The 22,499-nt window shown below is 36.6% G+C and overlaps 3 protein-coding genes across 5 annotated transcripts in view; all 3 read right to left on the reverse strand.

The window, feature by feature from the left end:
* The window catches only part of dctn1a (dynactin 1a), a 34,052-nt gene extending 32,176 nt beyond the window's left edge, over positions 1-1,876 (reverse strand). For both annotated transcript variants that reach the window (XM_079603245.1, XM_079603244.1), the window contains exon 1: positions 1,716-1,876. The gene's annotated coding sequence lies outside the window, so the exon portion shown is untranslated. The remainder of the gene's footprint in view (positions 1-1,715) is intronic.
* Positions 1-22,499, reverse strand: part of LOC306993517 (putative C-type lectin domain family 20 member A) — a 431,197-nt gene that overhangs the window by 107,063 nt on the left and 301,635 nt on the right. The window lies entirely within an intron of this gene.
* Positions 11,018-20,425, reverse strand: LOC306994472 (uncharacterized protein; the record flags this gene model as incomplete). The annotated part of the gene is made up of 11 exons (XM_079604986.1): positions 11,018-11,594; positions 11,751-11,929; positions 12,020-12,084; positions 12,171-12,283; positions 12,384-12,565; positions 12,666-12,730; positions 12,996-14,782; positions 14,939-15,063; positions 15,298-15,359; positions 15,611-15,792; positions 16,087-20,425. 11 exons carry the CDS (start codon positions 20,423-20,425, stop codon positions 11,503-11,505), a joined length of 7,191 nt encoding a protein of 2,396 aa, XP_079461112.1. The 3' UTR covers positions 11,018-11,502.

The raw sequence follows: 22,499 nt of genomic DNA on the forward strand, positions 1-22,499 counted from the left end.
CCAGACACACGCCCGCCGCAAGAGCATGATGGGAGTGATCTCCAGTCTCGCTGTATGAACACCTCACAGCTCGGGGCAGAACTATGTGTCTGAGAGAGTCTCTTCTGCTGCGCTTATTTATTTGAGATATCATTATAATGTAGATCATCAGTTCTCTATGTGAATATACAGTAAACTGTAATTTATTCCTGTGATCAAAGCTTTTATCATCATTACTCCAGTCTTCAGTGTCACATGATCCTCCAGAAATCAGTGTAATATGATGATCTGATGCTCAAGACACATTTATGATTATTATCCGTGTTTTTTTTCTTTACAATATAAATATTTTGTAACAATATACACTACCATTCAAAAGTTTGGGGTCAGTAATTCTGAAACACTATTCAGCACGAATGCGTTAAATTGATAAAAAGTTATTTATATTGTTACAAAAGTTCATATTTTGAATAAATGCTGTTCTTTTGAACTTTCTATTCATCAAAGAATCCTGAGAAATATAATGTATCATGTGACAATATATCACAATACAAAACTGCAACGATCTGTATCGCGAATAATTAATCCAAAGTGAAAATTACTGTGCGAGGAAAGAGTTGTTGGTGTCAGGACTGCATTACACTGTATATAATGTTGAATATAGTGTATAATAATGCAGTGGGGGATATGTGTGTGTGTGTGTCCTGATAATGCCAGATGTCTGATGTTACCAGTGAAAAGTGACACAATTATTTTAAATATCTAGTCAGTGACAGAGATCAAGCAGATTCATCTACAATAATCCTGTGTTTTCAGCTTCAGAATCATCAATATTATATTCTGGTGTCTCTATGGTCCTGCTTTGGGTTTCACACACACATGTAACATCATATTTAGCATTTTAATCAGATGTACATTTTTTGTTAACCCTTTATCATATGTCTCGGAGTATCACAGTAATATCGCATCGTGAGATGAGGGAATCTGTTGTTTTCAACACTAATAATAATCATAACTGTGTCTTGATCATCAGATCATCATATTACACTGATTTCTGGAGGATCATGTGACACTGAAGACTGGAGTAATGATGATAAATTCAGCTTTGATCACAGGAATAAATTACACTTTACTGTATATTCACATAGAGAACTGATGATCTACATTATAATGATATTTCGCTGTTTTTACTGTATTTTTGATTAATAAATGCCGCCTTTGTGAGCAGAAGAGATTATTTCAGAAACATACAAAATATACCAAACTTTTGGCCGGTTCTGTATGGCAGGATTAAAGTAAATACTAAACGCTTTATTAATCTTGTACAGAAGTCCTGAAATAATGACTGCACTGTAGGAGACTTCGCTTGAAAAGCTTCTCTGGTGTGTAAAAGCATCAGATGAAACACAGATGATGCTTGAGATAAACGGGATGTTAGCAGATTAGCACTTGCTCGGTCAGCAACACCCGAGTGCCAGTGGCTTGTTGTTAGCATTAGCTGTGATGCTAGCCTGTCCGGTTTGAAGGAAACACCGCGGTTTGTCGCTCAGACGCTGAACAGAGTCGATAGTGTTCAGTGGAAGCGCATTACACGCGTTTGAGTCTCAGTTTGTGTGCGAATGTGTTCATGTATTGATGTTTTTCTGTACACTTGTGTCGATTATCTCAGGTAACAGTGACTCGAGTGAGTGTTTCCTCTGTTGTCAGGGAAACGAGCGGTAAAACCACGAGCTTACCTGAAGACGAGAGCTCTATGATTCACAGCTTCTCAAAACGAAAGAAATCCCGTGTTTTTTAATGTTTGGATGTCTTTGACAGTGAAAGCTGCGGACCGCTCGCCGGACACTAGAATGGGAGCAGTCACTCGCGGATGACGCGGTCACTTCCTGATTGCATCACGTGGTGCTCAGCGATGCCGCTGATTGGTCTAATCACTCTGTCCTCCGGCCACGTAGCGAATCTTAACTTAAAATATTAAATAATTTATTAAATTAAAGCACGGACAGTCTTTTAAACAAAATCACAGTATGTAGAAAATTGTGGGTCACTCAACATAGCTTTTTTTAAAGCATGTATGTATGTATGATTCTTTCTTACTAGTCGTTGGCTGTATTTGAGTTGGTGACCAATCATTTGAAGCTTTTTATTTAACTATTTTATATATATATATGTATATATATATATATATATATATATATATATATATATATATATATATATATATATATATATGCCAATGAATTTGATATATATGATTGTGGTTATTATCATTATTATCATTATTTATTATTATTTACTTTGTAAAATGTGTATATAATATAATATGGACATACACAGTATTTTAAGTTACTTATGTTAAAGGCGGGGCCAATTTGCATATTCATAGAACCGTGTATACTAAATGACACAAGGGTGTTGAGTTACAAGCTTTTTTAAGGCATAAATAAATAAAAAAATCAAGGAAAAACGCGTAAATATGTAATTTTGGTGATCAAATATGAGTTTTAAGGGATAAAATACTTGACTACGGGGGGCTTTAAAGCTTAACCCTGTGCTGTGGTCAACAGAGGGCGCTGCTCGACGCAGTCTCAAGTCACGTGATCGTTCGTGTTCCGCAACAAACGGGGCCGTTCGCGCTCATTTATTTCCCCATCGAAAACCGGATTACAATGAACAACCGCAAAGTCAACATCATCATCAACAACAACTTTAAAGTAAGACACTTGGAACTTCTAATGCATCTTATGCACGCAAATAATGTTTTATACTGCGATTGAAGTTTCAGTGAAGAGAGAAAGCGCGGGTGACGAGTTGTCCGAATTGTGTCCTTAAAAGTCGTGATTTTAAACTCATTTCTACATAAGAAAAAAAAAACATGCTTTTGTAAATCTTTTTTTTTTTTGTCATAATTATGGCATACTAAGTCATTTGTAATGATGACAAATCATGATTATGAGATTTTGAAAAACTCTCAAAACTGAAAAAAAAGTTAAAATATTTTTTAAAGTATTCAAAATGTTTAATGTCATTGTATGTTTACTATGTCATAATTTCTACTTTTAATATCAAATTTGTATTTGGTAATTCATAATATCGACTTTTGATGTCAAATATGATAATTTAGACTTTATCCCAGACCAGGCTTAAGTCAAACCGCAGTTTTTGCAAGTTCCCGCAATTTCATTGCATAAAATTGCATAAATATCCCGCATTTTCCATCGCATTTTTTTAAGAAAACGTGCCGCATAATCAAGGATTTTTGCCCGCAACAATCACAAAAAAACTCCGCGTTTTACTGGAGGGACTTAATTATTAAGTTATCATGTCAGCTGTGTGGAATATAGGGTATTGTATCGGTATCGACAGATACTCAAGTGTGTGGTATCGGTAACGGTATCGGACATGAAAAAGTGGTATCGAGCCACCCCTAGTGACTACAACTGAAGTGTCTGCGCAGCGGGCTATAGACAGAACTTGTCCAGACAGTGGTGGCAGGATCACAGCTCCTGATCCAGATTTGACTACATCTTCAGCTTCACCACGCAGGCGCACACGGACATCCTCCACATGCTCATCAGCATTCATGATGCTCTTTATACACATGTCCTCATCAGATCTTCCCATTCCTCCATTTCAATTGTGTCAGAACTCTCCGCTCTGAATGAAGATGGCTCCTTGACTTCTCTGTGCTGAATTACTTGACTTTACGACAGATTTACCTTGCCTGATGGGCTATTATTAGCCTATTTGGGATGTCAGTGTCCAAGCTAAAAGGACTAAGATGGGATATAATGTTGTCTGCTAACTGTTGACCAATCTGATGGACAGTTGAACTCATTTGCCCTAACACATCAGGCACGCCTTGTTCAGCATCAGGTGTTGACGTGCTGAAATCTGGACATCTGATTGCCATCTGACTGCATATCTGCTGCCTCACACTCTCAGTACACACACACCCTTCCGGTGACGCCAGCTCTGCTGTCACCATCCCAGCATTGGGGATGTCCATTGGAAAGGGAATTGGTACACCTAAACCCCTCTGCCTACTGGACTAGAGTGAATTGGTCAGGCAAATATCTCTTGCTGTCACTCATTATGAGCGATTAAACACACACATACAAATGAATCAGTTCTACATAAAACACAAGACAATGCGCAAATTAATTGCGATTGTGCCTCGTAATACAAAGTAACTGGATATAAAATAACACACTCGACGCTAAACGCATATCAAAAGTTGCCTAACAAGTTAATTACAGGATAAATCCACAATAAATCAGTTATTTATGTGTTTTGGAAACTTTTAACTGGTAATGTGCAACTTACCCACAGCATGTCTTGGTTCTTTACTGGGTCCTCAAGTAAAATGCACACACAGATCAGTGATAATGCTGAATGTGTATTTCTCAACTTAAACCAGAAACAACAACTAAATGCACTGTTTAAATTTTTTTTTGAAATATGCAAAATTAAATCTTGCCATCTTTGCATTACTGCAAACTTGTTATTTGTCTCAATAGTACAATAGTAAATGTCATATTGACCTGTGCTCTTACTGTCTAACAGGTCGGCCCGGGACATACACCGAAATTGAATAAAGTTATCAAACAGTCTGCACTGCATACAACATAAATTACATATAGACTAAAGCTTCAAAAGTTATTTAGTCAGGAGCAGTGAGTAATCTCTGAACAAAAACTGGACAAAAATAATTGCATGCGTTAACGTTGACCGCCCAAATGTATTTATTTCACAGCATTTTGCATCATATAATCACATTGACATCGCGATCGCGATATGATTAATCGTGCAACGTCACTCCTGTTGAGTTCTATAAATAAGTCATCTTCATCTTTAAATAATCTTATTTCCTTCTTCCTTTTCATTTGAAAAGTTTCTGTGGAAGGTAGGCGGACAAATATTACAAATACTCATTGTCTTGCAGCATTGCATTGTGGTTCTCGAAACATTCCCAGACAAACGTCACTGAAACCCTTCGAGATCTAGCACCAGATTACCAAACACACAGCCTACACCATGAGGTGCACAACGCAATACATGGACAATTACATAGACAGGGTTTTACCAGGAAAAACAACTCATTTGAGTTCCTGAAATGTAGTTTTTCTAGTCTCTCTTCTTTTTGGTGTATTTTGACCTCAGTAAAGGTTTGCAGGCTTGAGCCGTGTTTATTCTATTGCACATGTGGTCTATTTGTGCTGTTGTTTGAAATTTGTTCTTATTTTATTCATCTTTTTACTTGTTTTTTATAAAAAATAAAATGTTGCATTGCAGAAAAGTAGATTTTTGTTTGTGTGCTGTCAATCATATTTCTTAGAAAGTAAATCTGTATCGGCAAAAATCGGTCACACTTACAAAAAAAAAAAAATCTGAAACCTGCAATCGCTGCATCTCTGGAAATAAGTGCTTTTCACTCCTCCCGTAGTGTATGATTGCAGGAAATAAAGTTTGTATTGAACATTGATGGAGCAATAGATTTTGTGTGAAAATAAATCATAAAAGTGGTTTGTTTAAAAATCGTATAAATGTATGAGGTGGCGAAGTCTTTCTCCACACAGACACAGTTACTTCAGCTACAATAATGTGTTTAAGTCTAAGGTAATACTTGTTTAAAACAATCCCTTTAGCATTTGTACTAGTATCTGTTTATAGAAATAAATATACATATGTTAACGGGCAGTTGACAAATACGCAGTAAAAAATTGTTTTTTTGTGAAACAATTTTTGAAGACAAAATGCATGTGAAGTCTGATGTTTGAGAAAATATAAGACTTTAGCTATTTTCACTATTTTTTGAACATTTTTACTGAACTTTACTGCAAATGTGTCAGAACAATAATAAAAAATAAAAAAAACTCTAAAATATATATAGAAACATATATATTTTTAAAGTATTATTGTAAAAAGTAAAGATTCTGAAAGCATTGGTGGAGATCCCATAATAAAGTAATATAGCCTAGATTTACAGAAGTAACAACAAATGGTTTTAGCCTATTTTATTATTTGTGATATTTATCATGGTTTTATTATAAATATCTCTAGGAAGCTGAATTGGTTCAGGACTTGACTTTCTTTGCCTCATCAATGTGGATCACTTCTTTCTTCTCTTTCTTTCTCTGGGGAACAGAAAATAATTTGGATTTGGTGTCTGGGAAACGTTCTTCCTTCTTCTTCATCCAAGTTTCTTGACACTGATCAAGGTTCACAGGTGCAGAGACTGATTCATTTTTCTTATGAAGGTTCCTGGTATGACTTTTTTTCTTCAGCTCACTATGTAATTTTGATTTAAAGCTGAAGTAGTATTGTAACTCCTAGACTAGTCGCTCATCAGCGGGTTATACTGTAGTTTAGGCTCCGTTCTGTGTAGATAATTAAGTTAATAATAGCTCTCACTTCCCAAAGTTAGAATCATTTACTAGGGATGCACAGATATGACAATTTTGACCGATAATTATTTATATTTGAAAGCCGATAATCGGTATATTGGCCGAGAAATCTAAATCCAAATTTGTATATATTCTCACCATAAAATTCATGTCCTAAGCACACAATTATATACTATATCTCATTATAAATGTCTGTAGCTGATATGACAGCACGTTGCACTGTATGTTCCTTTTTTGAAGTGATTTCAATCATATTTCAAGCAGTTCGAACCCATCATGGTGAACAGTGCACATCTGAAGAGTCTCAGCTGAAGGAAATAATACATTATTTATTGGCTGCCAAATTTTCTTATTGAGCCGATAATGAAAACATTAAAGATGAGCAGATATCGGCCGATACCGATATGGTGGCCGATATATCGTGCATCCCTATGATTTACATTTATTTCTAACTTTACGCTCCTTGCCGTAAGTCTCGTGTATAATCACTCTTAACCAAAGCATATTATCAGCAGCGTAGCATTCAGTGTATTAAACCCAATCTGGTTATACCACTTCATGACTTCTGTTGAATTAAAGGTACTTGTCCTGTTCCTCTTTCTGCACGTTATAGTGTTGGCTCTCTTGCTTGTGATGTTTGTAAGTTGCTTTATAGTTCATCTTGTCCATCAATCCGGTCCAAATACAGTTCTAGTATCAACATGTTGAAAAAGGGCAACACTGACATCATTTTACTTTTTAGTACAATTAATTATTAACCATTGCAAGTTAGAAGTCCCGTAAATGCAGTGTGAGTTCTCGGACGTTCAACAGGGTGTGTTTTCAGATTGCTATCATGGCATGAGAACGGCTGAATGATCTCTGGAATGAAGGTCACTGATAGATGATGGTAGTCACTGATAGGATAGAAAATGCAATTATAATGAGATTTAGCGATTAAACTTTTCCTCATGTGAACACAATACTTCAATCAAACTGAGTTGAACTGTGAAGTGGATGTTATGGCTTGATGCTTAGCAACCGTCAGCCAATCACACTCCTCATGTTAATGTGCTTTGGACCGTCAGAAATGGCACGCATTGTACAATCAATAGGCTGCGTTTCAACAGTTAATGGAAGAAAATGCGACAGACGTTTCATTCTTACCGTAATAATCTGAAAAGTCCAGATAGGATAAGCTTGACGGTACAGCTGGCAGAATAATATGTTAAGCGTGAGGCAAGATAACCCATAATTCTGTCTATTCAAATGAACCATGGGTTTAGAATGAACCAGAGTCAACACTATGAGCTGTGAAAGCCCTTGTGTTATATATGAGTTATATTGGAATAGTATAGAATATCATGAGGTGTCTATTGACCTTGGGGATTCCTTCACTGATACGGAAGTTTTTACTCATGTCTGTCATTACAAGCATTCTTACGTCAACATTGATGACAGACCTCATTGTGTACCGGGGAAGATTTCTGTGGTGAAATATGAGTCAAGTCACCTTCATTTATACAGCGCTTTTAACAATATAGATTGTTTCAATGAAGCTTTACAGTGATGACAGGAGTTTACAGTAACCGAGAGTGTTTAGGCTTTACAGCAGCTCTAGAATAAAGTTATTGTCCAGATAAAGATTGATTTACTTCCTCGCAGCGATCATTAGTTATTAACTTAGGAGCCGCTAATAAGCATATTCTCGGCTTATATTTACGGCCTTTTTTCTCTTTCGGCCAAAGACCGAAAATGCCATTTTCGGCCGATAATTCGGTGCATCCAGCTTCTATGGTATTTGAATTCAGCTTTGCTAATTGTACACAGCATCTTTGTTTTGTCAAACGCGCCATCAGGCAACTTTTTAAATGCAAACATTCCTCCTAAAACTCCATCCGTGTCCTTCTCCATCATGACGGGGGACTGGGTTCGGCACACGCACAATAGCGGCCGCAACTGGAAGTTATTAAAATATATTTTTTAACGCGTTAAAATTCTCAAATTAATCGCAAAGATTAACGCTTAAATTCCCCCAGCCCTAGTTTTTAGTCTAGCTTTGAACTGACAGAGTGTGTCTGCTTCCCGGACAATGTTCGGAAGACTGTTCCAAAGTTTTGGTGCTAAATAGGAAAAGGATCTACCACCAGCAGTCGATTCTGATATTCTAGGTATTATTAACTGGCCGGAGTTTTGAGATGGCAGTAGACGTGAAGGACTATAATGCGTTAAGAGCTCGCTCAAGTACTGCGGAGATAAACCATTTAGTGCTTTGTAAGTAATCAGCAATATTTTAAAATGTATACGATGTTTAATAGGCAGCCAATGCAGTGTTGATAGAACGGGGCTAATATGGTCATACTTCCTGGTTCTAGTAAGAACTCGAGCTGCTGCGTTTTGAACTCGCTGTAGTTTGTTTATTAAGCGTGCAGGGCAACCACCCAGTAGAGCATTACAATAATCTAGCCTTGAGCTCATAAACGCATTAACTAACTGTTCCGCATTTGTCAATGAGAGCATATGGCGTAATTTAGATATATTTTTAAGATGGAAACATGCGGTTTTACAGATACTAGACACATGACTTTCAAATGAAAGATTGGTATCATAAGCAGCCTTATAATGCAGTAGGGCTCGAATCTTCAACGCTTTTCAGGGCAAGTTATTCCAGACATGGAGCAGGGACCGGCGATACAAAACGTGTCAAACCGAGCTAGGCTACATATTAAGCATATAAGCCTTCGAAATTAATAGAATATTATGATCAAGAACAAGTTATATGTTGTTGCACATGCATCACTGTCTGTATATTACTTTCATTGTTAAAATTGACAATTGTGCATAAACAACATGATGCGATACAAATCACAATTCATTAGTTGTTTACAGTTGTTGTAAATTACTTTAATGGATTTGCAGCCATACACTTTTATTTTATTAATCAGATGGACAATTAAACATATACCTGAACTCTAGCTACAACTTCACATTGTAACTTTATTGTGAGATGGACAATTAAGAATCAAATCACTGAGTATGTGAAATGAGTGTGTGTGTGTGTGTGTAGCTAATGTGTAAGCAACGGTTCCACCATAACAACAAATAGCAATGTACAGGGAGACATTAATTTCTTTTACTAAACATTTCTACTACAATTTCCACCCAAGATATAACGCAACATTTCAAGGGGGAGCCATATTGAGAGCCACATATCTCTGGGAATGAACCATATAGGGCCTTAAAAATGAACAAACAGAGATATTGAGGTATTTTATTACTACTTGAGTTACAGACATGCATACTTTGGAAAATTAATATTTGTGTTGCTCAGACAGGTATGTTCAATGATTTAGAAGGAAACAAGATCCATATCTTAGTTTCAACATTTGTTCTTCAGACATTCCTCTTTAAAAGAAAAAAGTATCAGCTGTAGCCTATTTAAAATCAAGTCTTTATTTATATTAAAGCAATAAGCCCCTTGAACGCGTGATTTACAGTGGATGTAGAACAGCTGAGGAGCGTTGTTAGACACCGTACCGTATCTGTGCCGTACAGCAGATCTAGCGTCATAGTCCGGCTTAAGTAAGTTCAGTGATGCTTCATTTCTGTTGTAAGAAAGTTATTAATATACCAAAATTAGATACCATTGAATATTCATAATTCTTGTCACTGTTCAGTATCACAAAACACTAAAACTAGCTTACGTAAAAAAACGTAAGCTCTTAAGCTTGCTGAAGACAAGTAAACCGTCATAAAGACATAACAAAGAAACAAATTATATAGCAAAAAAACTACAATAGAACAAAGACACAAATTAAATAGATCTACCTTAAAAACATCAAGCTCTAGAAATAAGAAATACTATAAATTGTAAATAATCAAATAAAACTACATAGCCTTCACTTTGTAGGCCTAAATGAAATATATATTAATTCTTATTAAAGTTACAAAAGTGATTCAATCAAGAGCAGTGAGAGATTTTCTCTTTTTTGTAGTTTGATGAACAATAATAACGACAGCAGGTAAATTTGGATTCATTCTTTAGTTCACTTAAGACATAAATGACTTGCAAATACGGACACTTCGACACACAAGTATGTGAATTTACCTACAAGCCCAACTAAAACGCTCTCAGTTCAGTTCTCACGCGAGATGAGTCTGTCTGACACTCATATAGCCAAATAATGCATCGATGTGGAGAACTGGTTTGTAGAAAATACCAATCTTGTCATTTTGGATAGACAAAAACATAGAGATATCTTTTCTTTCATCTATTTTTTTTCACGGAAGAGACTCATTCACGAAATGCAAGTCTTTGCACAAAACTTCTGTTCACAACACTTGTGAGGTGATCAATTGCAGAGTTTTGAGGTGCATTTATAAACACTGCAGTCGGATTCAATGCATTTGGATTTATGAAAATCTGTCTATGTACACACAGCTACTGTGGCAATGGCACGTTCAAGTGCTGTTGGGCTATCTTTATCAGTTTGATACTGTCTATATTGTTCTTACTGAAGTTTTTTACATTTCTCAAAAAGCCAATGAATCAAAGAATTAAGCAGAAACTGGGACCTGTTGAATCTGATGATGGATATGACAGCTGGAATATATATAAAGATAACTGATAAAAATACTGAGAACGTGGCATTTGGTTACTAATTGTACTGATATCTTTTTATTGATAGATAAATAAATAAATACATTAACAACTCTGAAATATATGAAATATATGCTTTTTTTAAATACTACAGAGACATTACATTTTATATATATATGTATACAGTATATATTACAATGGTATTCAGTAGAGAATGAGGTTGACATCTAGGAAACACTTGGTAGATCATTAAGTTTTCCAATTACCCAATTCTGCATCCAATGCAAACATTTACAGACTTAACTAATCATAAAAAGAACATGAAAATATAATTGTTAATGGAGTTTTTTTTCTTCTTCATAATAGGCTAGATAACAAATGACAGAAAGTACTTGTATGACTAGGCATGGTTCAGCCTCTTCTGAAGGTATAGAAGCTGAAATTCAATGTATTGTCGTTTCAAGGTCTAGTTTACGTGCGAGTCCTTAATTTGAGCAACATTCAGACCCGTCTGAATCCGTTATTGTGGGATTATGGTCAATCAAACCACGGAACCAGAAGCGACACAGCAACTAGAAATACAGCGGTCAACGCACTGATCTTGCTGCTGACTTCAGCTGATGAAAATACTGCATTACAAAGAAAGAAGAGCAAAACAAACAAGATGTATTTAATATTTATCATTCACTGTCAATGTGGAATTTATCGATCTACTTACGGTATATAAACACTAATATGAGCAGACAGTATTTTCCTATAGTACAAAATTAAAGTGCAACACTTACCTATGCCATTTATCACAATTTCATATGTGAAGATCTGGAAGGGGAGCGAGTTGTTTTTGGCTGCTTTAACTATAGTGTTCACGATCTGATTGTTATTGGGTAGAGCGGTGTTCGCTGCAAATGTAAGATCCATGGAGTTTCGGATCGTGGGCACACTCCTTGTTTTTACCCCGGCATCACTAGAGAGAGTTTTAAATCAAAATTCATTGATTAAACCTGAATGCTATATGTCGAAAGTTGTATCCAAGAACCCACAAGCATACGCATACCTGAAGTTTGTAACGGTTATGACGCTGAATGATGCAGGGTAATCGGCAAAGAAAAAAGCTTCAAGCTGCAAAACAAGAGTCGTTTCAACAAAATTAGTTTTCTTTTCAAAGCATGTTACCCAAAATTCTTAAATAGACGCTTCACACTTACCCCTGTTTTTATCATCGTAGCCCTATTCTTAAATTCAGTTGAACTTGTAATTGAAAGACTAGCCACAAAGTTTCCATCAGTCAGGATGGTCACTGGAATTATCTGCAGTGATTCTACAAAGGATTAACAAGTAGAAAACAGGTGGATTTTTCAAGAGATGTTAACATAGAAGAACTCAAATTTCAGGTCAGCTGTAATTTACTAATAACTTACTGATAACAGCAATAGAGGTCACATCAATAGTAAGGTTAAAGCCTGAGTTTGGATTGGTAGCTGCTTCTTTTAGAGTCTGCACTATTTCACTGTTGCTGGGGATGGGTTCATTGGAGGTTTGGTCAAACACTAATTCAACGTCTGCCTGTACATTTTGTGTTGCCCGGGTTCTGCTAAAAGATCTGAAAGGAAACACATACAGTTTACATCTGGCAGTGTGGAAGACAAGAGGGTTTTGCATTTTATATATTTTTGACTTTTATGCTAAAAAAAGAAACCCACCTGAAAGCAATCACAATAACTCTGATGAAAAGAGGTCCATACTTCTGTTTATATACTTTGTTACACTGTGGAAGAGTCAGATATGGCAATTTTATTAAATATTGTGTCATAATAAAATATTTTATATATATAAGAATCAAATAAAATGTGCATTGATCATGTTACATTTTCTCCTGGATAAGAACTGGTGTGAAAAGGGAAGTATAGACCCGGTCACCAAAATATCACAAACAAGTGAGATACTTGGTTTAATTTGATTTAAATATGAAAACCAAACAAACCACAATGTAAAACAAGCAAAAAATAAAGTTTTGGTTGCTTAAAACTCACCTCAGTTTCAACTTGTTTTGCTAGGTTCTTAAATGCCACACTTGTCGTGTTTTCTAGATCTGAAGTGAAAACTACTAAAATTATCATCTCTATGGTTACAACTGGTGGAGGGTGTGTTGGAACTGTTGTTGTTGTTGTGGTTGTTGTTGTTGGTGGTGTTGTGGTTGTTGTTGTTGTTGGTGGTGTTGTGGTTGTTGTTCTTGTTGTTGGTGTGGTTGTTGTTGTTGTTGTTGTTGGTGTGGTGGTGGTTGTTGTTGTTGGTGTTGTGGTTGTTCTTTTTGTTGGTGGTGTTGTGGTTGTTGTTGTTTTTGGTGTTGTGGCTGTTTTTGGTGTTGTTGTCGTCATTGTTTGATTGTTGGTCAATCTGACTGTGACTGTAGTTGTGAGCGGTGCTGTTGTTTTAAGTAAAGACTTGGTTGTTGTGTTGGTTAGTTGGTTTGGTACATTAGATGGGGTTATAGTTGAAGATGTAGATTGGGTTGCAGTTGTTGTAAGTGTAGTTATTAGCTGGTTTGTAGTTGTTGTGGGTGTTGACTGGGAAGAAGCTATTGCCTGTGTTGTAGTTTGAAGTGTAGGCTGAGCTTCAGTCGTTTTAGGTGAGGTAAAGGCTAATATTGTAGGTTGGATTGTAGTAGCTCTAGGTAGGGACGTAGCTATAGGCTGTGCAGTAGGAGGAATCATAGGCTGGTTCAGAGTTGTATCAGGGGATGAAGATGAAGCATTTATTGTAGTTTGGGTTGCAGCAGATGTAAACTGGGTAGTATCGATTGAAATTAGTTTTTTAGTTATTTGCTGGCTTGTTAATATAGTTGTTGTAGATATGGGGTGTAGTTGTTGGGATGTAGCTGTGGTTGGGACTGTATTTTTAGGCTGAAAAGTAGTTTCAGCTGTAGACTGGGTTGTAATTGTTGTGGGTTGGATTGAATGAATTATAGGTTGGCTTGAAGTTGTAGATTTGTCTGTAGATTTAAATGTAGCTTGAATTGTACTGGTAGGTTGGGATAAATTTGTTGTTTGTTGGGCAGTAGTCGTACGTTTTAAAGGGGTTAATGTTGTCTGTTGGGTTGCAATTGTTGGCTGTTTGCTTGTAGATGTCACAGGGTTTGATGTCATTGCTGACTGGATTGAAGTTGATATTGCTTGGGTTGTAGTATTGGTCTGGATTGCAGAAGTTGCAGATTTGTTTGTAGGTATATTTGTAGCTTGAGTTGTACTCTGAGGTTGGGAAGTTTTAGGTTCTGCTGTGGTCTGGGTTATAGCCATAGTTATTGGGTTGATTGCAGTTTCTGTGGGTTGTAAAGTAGTCACAGAATGGGCTGTGTTTGTTGGAATAGTTGCTGTCTGGACTGTATTTGTAGGCTGAGCAGTTATTGAGAATGTAGGCTTGGTTGTAGCTGTTGCAAGCTGTGATGTAGTTATTGTTGACTGGACCCTGGTTGTAGGTTGGATTTCTGGTTGTGTAGTTCGTAAAATGGTTACGGTTGGGATTGTAGGCTGGGCAGATGTTGAGAAGGTAGCCTGGGTTGTAGCTGTTGCTCGGTGTGATGTAGTCATTGTTGATAGAGTCTCAGTTGTAGGTTGAACTTCAGTTTGTTGTGAAGTTGTTAATGACTGGATCACAGTTGTTACAGGTTGAAATACAGTTGTTGTGAGTTTTGTCTGGATGTTTTTTGTATCCTGGGGTGGTGTTGTAACTGTGGGCTGGCTTGTTGTTGATTCGTTTGTAGTGTATGTAATGGTTGTTATAGAAGGTTTGGTTGAAGTTGTAGCATCATTTGTCGGCCTGACTGATGTTGTTTATTGTAACATGAATAATTGTTTGTATTGTAGATTGAATTATAGTTGAGAAAAAACAATTGAGAAGTGATATTAGTCTCAAATATAGTCTCCATAAAAATTAAATTATAATTTACTTTTTTTGTTATATCAACTGATTTACTTACCATCCACACTGGTTATATTAAATGTAGTGTTTGCATTCATGATAACTTGTGTGATATTATTATCCTCAGGGAGCATGTCCATCATTATGAATTTCAAATTCATGTCTGTGATGACTGATCCAGAACTACACATAAAAAGAGAGTTAACTAAACTTAGCCTTTAGGTAATGTAATTAGATGCATAGCATTTTTAGAAAATAGGTTATGTTGCTTGTTTTATGTATATTTCTTGGAGAAGTATAAAAGCATAGCAGTGATCAAAAACACCATTTATTAAACAAGCACAGATATTTGCATAGAGATATAAATGACTAAGTATTCCAGAGATTACACAAAACAAGAAATTAAGAAATACTCACCGGAACCGAATAACTGTCAGTCCGAGGAAGGAGGTAAATGCTTTTTTAAAGATTGGCTCAAACTGTTGGAAAGTTACAAAGGCAGGTTAAACATTAAGTTATTAAGTTTAAAACATAGAAAACATCCAGCACATAAAGAGTTATGGTTGTGATGAAAATGTTGTTGTATTTACTGTAACAATTATGTCCAAATTTTAGTGCAGTGCATTTTTTTTTTTTTTTTTTTTTTTTTGCAGTTCTCGTTTACTTTGTTTGTCTGTATTAAACAACATCTTAAATAAAAAGGTATTTGAAAGGTTTCTACACAGCATACTTCATGTTTGACTTTTTGTTCTCGATTTGTAAACTGAAGGGAAGTTGAGTCCAGCAGTGCAGGATCGAACGTTTCATCACTGGTAAATCTGACAAGGACCGTAGTTGTAAGTGGTGTAGGCTTTATTGCAGTTGTAGTGAGTTCCACTGCAGTTGTTAGTGGTTGTGTTGTAGATTGTGGTGCTGTTTTTAAAGGATGAATAAATGGATATTAGTCTAAATCACAGCAAATACATAGCCTATCTTCTCTTTTAAAACCAAGTCACCTGAATGAAACACAAAGAAGCAGGTTATATTTAAATAATGAAAACCTAATTTTACGACTTTAACGGAGGACTGTCCATTCTCTCCAGTAGAATGCCAAATAAATAATTTCCAAACAAATTTTTCATCTGAAAAAATATCAATGACCCTAGCAAACATTTTGCATTGTCATGTATCACACAAAATACAAACATGTGGGTGTGTCTAACTTACAAAAGAGGGGACTTTCATGCAAGACAGTGGTTGCACTGGTAGGTGAGCTCTCAGTGGTAGTATCTACTGATGTCATCGATCCTTCTGTATTTGCTGTAGTCCTGGATGTGGTTACCTCAGGTTGTGTTGTGATCACTGAGGTTTCTTTTCCTTCACTAATTCCTGTAGAGGACTCTGTTGTGAATGTGGTTGTTAGCCGTTCTGTTATTGCTATGGTTGATTTTGCTGTAATAGCCTTGGTTGATGCATCTATAGCTGTGGGCTCAGCTATGGCATGAGTGGTTGATTCTGCTGAAGTGGATTTAATTTCTGTTGTGATGGATGAAGCTGACTTATCAGCAATTACTATAGTTGTAAATTCTGTTGAAATCACTCCCGGTGTAGTTGATAAATCAGGAATCTTAGTTAATGATTTGGCTCCTGTAGTTGAGTCTGGTGTAATGACTGTAGTCGATTGAATAGTAATTCCTATAGTTGGCGTTTCAGTATCTGCAGTTGAATCTTCCTTAGTTGTAAATGCTGTTGATATTTCGGTGACACTTGTAGATATGTCCGATGTGAATGATGTTATCGGTACCAGTGTCTCATCAGTGAAGTCTATAGTTGTTTCTTCTAAGGTGAATCCAGCTGTGATTCCTGTGGTTGATTGGGGTTTTGTGGTTGCAGTTGATTCATCAGTTACTCCAATAGTTGATAGTTCAGTTTCCTCTGTTGATTCTTCCCCTGAATCTGTTGTAAATGCTGTTGATATTTCGGTGACACTTGTAGATATGTCCGATGTGAATGATGTTATCGGTACCAGTGTCTCATCAGTGAAGTCTATAAAGGTAGTTGTTTCTTCTAAGGTGAATCCAGCTGTGATTCCTGTGGTTGATTGGGGTTTTGTGGTTGCAGTTGATTGATCAGATACTCCAATAGTTGATAGTTCAGTTTCCTCTGTTGAATCTTCCCCTGAATCTGTTGTAAATTCTGGTAATATTTCGGTGACACTTGTAGATATGTCTGATGTGAATGATGTTATCGGTACCAGTGTCTCATCAGTGAAGTCTACAGTTGTTTCTTCTAAGGTGAATCCAGCTGTGATTCCTGTGGTTGATTGGGGTTTTGTGGTTGCAGTTGATTCATCAGTTACTCCAATAGTTGATTGTTCAGTTTCCTCTGTTGAATCTTCCCCTGAATCTGTTGTAAATGCTGTTGATATTTCGGTGACACTTGTAGATATGTCCGATGTGAATGATGTTATCGGTACCAGTGTCTCATCAGTGAAGTCTACAGTTGTTTCTTCTAAGGTGAATCCAGCTGTGATTCCTGTGGTTGATTGGGGTTTTGTGGTTGCAGTTGATTCATCAGTTACTCCAATAGTTGATTGTTCAGTTTCCTCTGTTGAATCTTCCCCTGAATCTGTTGTAAATGCTGTTGATATTTCGGTGACACTTGTAGATATGTCCGATGTGAATGATGTTATCGGTACCAGTGTCTCATCAGTGAAGTGTACAGTTGTTTCTTCTAAGGTGAATCCAGCTGTGATTCCTGTGGTTGATTGGGGTTTTGTGGTTGCAGTTGATTCATCAGTTACTCCAATAGTTGATAGTTCAGTTTCCTCTGTTGAGTCTTCCCCTGAATCTGTTGTAAATGCTGTTGATATTTCGGTGACACTTGTAGATATGTCCGATGTGAATGATGTTATCGGTACCAGTGTCTCATCAGTGAAGTCTATAGTTGTTTCTTCTAAGGTGAATCCAGCTGTGATTCCTGTGGTTGATTGGGGTTTTGTGGTTGCAGTTGATTCATCAGTTACTCCAATAGTTGATGGTTCAGTTTCCTCTGTTGAGTCTTCCCCTGAATCTGTTGTAAATGCTGTTGATATTTCGGTGACACTTGTAGATATGTCTGATGTGAATGATGTTATTGGTTCCAGTGTCTCATCAGTGAAGTCTACAGTTGTTTCTTCTAAGGTGAATCCAGCTGTGATTCCTGTAGTTGATTGGGGTTTTGTGGTTGCAGTTGATTCATCAGTTACTCCAATAGTTGATAGTTCAGTTTCCTCTGTTGAATCTTCCCCTGAATCTGTTGTAAATTCTGGTAATATTTCGGTGACACTTGTAGATATGTCCGATGTGAATGATGTTATCGGTTCCAGTGTCTCATCAGTGAAGTCTATAGTTGTTTCTTCTAAGGTGAATCCAGCTGTGATTCCTGTGGTTGATTGGGGTTTTGTGGTTGCAGTTGATTCATCAGTTACTCCAATAGTTGATTGTTCAGTTTCCTCTGTTGCGTCTTCCCCTGAATCTGTTGTAAATGCTGTTGATATTTCGGTGACACTTGTAGATATGTCCGATGTGAATGATGTTATCGGTACCAGTGTCTCATCAGTGAAGTCTACAGTTGTTTCTTCTAATGTGAATCCAGCTGTGATTCCTGTAGTTGATTGGGGTTTTGTGGTTGCAGTTGATTCATCAGTTACTCCAATAGTTGATTGTTCAGTTTCCTCTGTTGAGTCTTCCCCTGAATCTGTTGTAAATGCTGTTGATATTTCGGTGACACTTGTAGATATGTCCGATGTGAATGATGTTATCGGTACCAGTGTCTCATCAGTGAAGTCTACAGTTGTTTCTTCTAATGTGAATCCAGCTGTGATTCCTGTAGTTGATTGGGGTTTTGTGGTTGCAGTTGATTTATCAGTTACTCCAATAGTTGATTGTTCAGTTTCCTCTGTTGAATCTTCCCCTGAATCTGTTGTAAATGCTGTTGATATTTCGGTGACACTTGTAGATATGTCCGATGTGAATGATGTTATCGGTACCAGTGTCTCATCAGTGAAGTCTACAGTTGTTTCTTCTAAGGTGAATCCAGCTGTGATTCCTGTGGTTGATTGGGGTTTTGTGGTTGCAGTTGATTCATCAGTTACTCCAATAGTTGATTGTTCAGTTTCCTCTGTTGAATCTTCCCCTGAATCTGTTGTAAATGCTGTTGATATTTCGGTGACACTTGTAGATATGTCCGATGTGAATGATGTTATCGGTACCAGTGTCTCATCAGTGAAGTCTACAGTTGTTTCTTCTAAGGTGAATCCAGCTGTGATTCCTGTGGTTGATTGGGGTTTTGTGGTTGCAGTTGATTCATCAGTTACTCCAATAGTTGATGGTTCAGTTTCCTCTGTTGAATCTTCCCCTGAATCTGTTGTAAATTCTGGTAATATTTCGGTGACACTTGTAGATATGTCCGATGTGAATGATGTTATCGGTACCAGTGTCTCATCAGTGAAGTCTATAGTTGTTTCTTCTAAGGTGAATCCAGCTGTGATTCCTGTGGTTGATTGGGGTTTTGTGGTTGCAGTTGATTCATCAGTTACTCCAATAGTTGATGGTTCAGTTTCCTCTGTTGAGTCTTCCCCTGAATCTGTTGTAAATGCTGTTGATATTTCGGTGACACTTGTAGATATGTCCGATGTGAATGATGTTATCGGTACCAGTGTCTCATCAGTGAAGTCTATAGTTGTTTCTTCTAAGGTGAATCCAGCTGTGATTCCTGTGGTTGATTGGGGTTTTGTGGTTGCAGTTGATTCATCAGTTACTCCAATAGTTGATGGTTCAGTTTCCTCTGTTGAGTCTTCTCCTGAATCTGTTGTAAATGCTGTTGATATTTCGGTGACACTTGTAGATATGTCCGATGTGAATGATGTTATTGGTTCCAGTGTCTCATCAGTGAAGTCTATAACGGTAGTTGTTTCTTCTAAGGTGAATCCAGCTGTGATTCCTGTGGTTGATTGGGGTTTTGTGGTTGCAGTTGATTCATCAGTTACTCCAATAGTTGATGGTTCAGTTTCCTCTGTTGAGTCTTCCCTTGAATCTGTTGTAAATGCTGTTGATATTTCGGTGACACTTGTAGATATGTCCGATGTGAATGATGTTATTGGTTCCAGTGTCTCATCAGTGAAGTCTATAGTTGTTTCTTCTAAGGTGAATCCAGCTGTGATTCCTGTGGTTGATTGGGGTTTTGTGGTTGCAGTTGATTGATCAGATACTCCAATAGTTGATAGTTCAGTTTCCTCTGTTGAATATTCATCTGATTCTTTAGTAAATGCTGTTGATATCTCTGTTACTCTTGTAGATATGTCCGATGTGAATGCTGTTATCGGTTCCAGAGACATTTCAGTCTCCTCTGATGAATCAAGTGTAAATGCTGTTGCTGGTTCATCTGTAATATCTGTGGCTGATGCATCTGTGAAATCTGTTGGTGATTTGTCAGTAAATTCGGTTGTATAGTGTGGTATCTCAGTTGAATTATCTGCCAGATCTATGGTAGGGTTATCCAACAATGATGTTGAAAATTCTTCCATTGTTATCATTTTCGTCATGTCACCATTGGTTGATTCATCTGTAAAGAATTAGATTTTTTTTCTTTTTCAGTAAATTCTTTAACGGGTAGTTGAAGCAATTGTGTGTGATGAAGTGAACCTACCTGTTAAACCAGTTATAGATTCAGCAGTTTTACTTGTAACTGATGCCATGGTTATTTCTGTGGGCAATTCGTTAATTGTGTTGGTCGTAGAATCATTTGTAATGTGAACAATTGATCCTGTTGTGAAGTCATCCGTTGAGTCGGTGGCTTCTGTAACATCAGTTGTTTGCTCAGCTCTGATTACAGTATGCGCTATTTGAAAAAATAACAAATGTAAGATAAAGTGCATATATTACATAAACAGACGTGAATGAGTAAAAACAGTGGGATGAACAATATGACGCTCAATATTAATGTAAATAGACATGAACTTACCTGTTAACATAAAAATTGTGGTCATCAATGCTGTTCTCCACATCATGGTAGCTGTCAAAATTGAATTAAACACAACATATGAGAGATAAATGAAGGTATCAAAAAATAGATGTCATAGCCTAACTTTTTATAAATGTATTGCCCAGAATTTCTCAATTCTCTATTGGAATCTTCAGGTCATGGAGCTCTTGTCTACTGAGCTGACGAGTTGAATGAGGTGTGTATACTGCAGTTTTATCTTAGTGTGTCTAGATACTTTGCAGTAGAGGTCTGCTAGCTGTCTTGAGTTCAACGGGACCCCGAAAACTGTCAAATTTCATGCCACTGGGTTGGGGTTTCCGAATAATGAAAAAATTAGATGAAATTTTGTGCTCAATTTGCACTTAATATTTGTGCGTCTGGTTCTGCTTGCTTTGAGAATTAGTACCTGTCTGGTCGAGGCAAATGTCAGTTTCATACATGCCGACTGGGTTTCAACTTAAGGCAAGACACTACAGGTAAAATCATTCATTTTGAGATTCTTTTTTGAGCTATTTATTGTGCTTCCATAACATGTCGTCTTTCAGACTAGAAAGAAAACATCTGAAATACACATTTAAGTGTTTATTTTATTTATTTGCGTCTTTGGATTTTAATTACAATGCATATCTTTAAAGGCTAAAGAAAAGGTTTTTTTCAGCAGCACTTACATACACCAAACTTTACAATTTTATTCCCATCTATATTCTGAAGGGTTTTACTGAGGGGTTTGTTCATATACCATTCACATTTGATTTTAGATAACATTATATTCCTAAAAACGTGTTGAAAATGGCAATTTTTTTCCTGGCTGTTCAGAGTATTTTCTGATTAATGGAGTAATAAAAAGCTGTAAAAACCTTTAACTGCAACATGTCAACACAATCATACAGGAGTTTTAAGCCTGATTTTATCCAATGATCAGATTTATGTTCTGGTAATGTATACGCACATTTGTTAATATTTATTTAGACAATTCCTCATTCACATATTTAAACAACATTTTTGAAAACTTGTAATAATTTAACAGAACTGTTTTGTGACTAGATTGTATATGTTGGTATAGGAATTTGTTTGTATGGCAGAATTGAAAAAAAAACTTTTGTTACATTTTTATTCTTTATTTTTAACTCAAATAAGCTAGTGACTGACATTTATGTTGAATATATCCACATTTTTAAATAGATTGACTTTTCAAATGTAAAAATAAACAGTATTTACTTATCTTCCGGGAAAATGTTCTTATTTCAGTTTAAAACGTTCTGTAGTTATAGTCCTAAAAAGGCTAAAAGTGCCATCAGTAGTTTAAAGGAAAGAAAGAAAATCAAACTCACCCAATTGAGTTCAGTTCAGCGAATGATGAAGCACAGGTCAGCCTGTAAGTCCCATGGCAAAGGTAAGTGGCCTTTCTCAAATTCAGCTTTATTATCTCTGTTATGAGTCATGTTCTGTGTGTCATAATCACAAGGACAAGCAATTCTGCGAAAGGAGGAAGACCATCATTCAATGACAAGTGGAATTCTTAAACAACATTCCTAAGTTTTAAGTTCTTCTTATTGTAATTGGGCTCTTAACAGATGCTTGGTTGTTACATTCCTTCTTAAACAAGCTAGACTGAG

The sequence above is a fragment of the Phoxinus phoxinus genome (genome assembly GCF_949152265.1).
Source record: "Phoxinus phoxinus genome assembly, chromosome: 2".
NCBI lineage: Eukaryota > Metazoa > Chordata > Actinopteri > Cypriniformes > Leuciscidae > Phoxinus > Phoxinus phoxinus.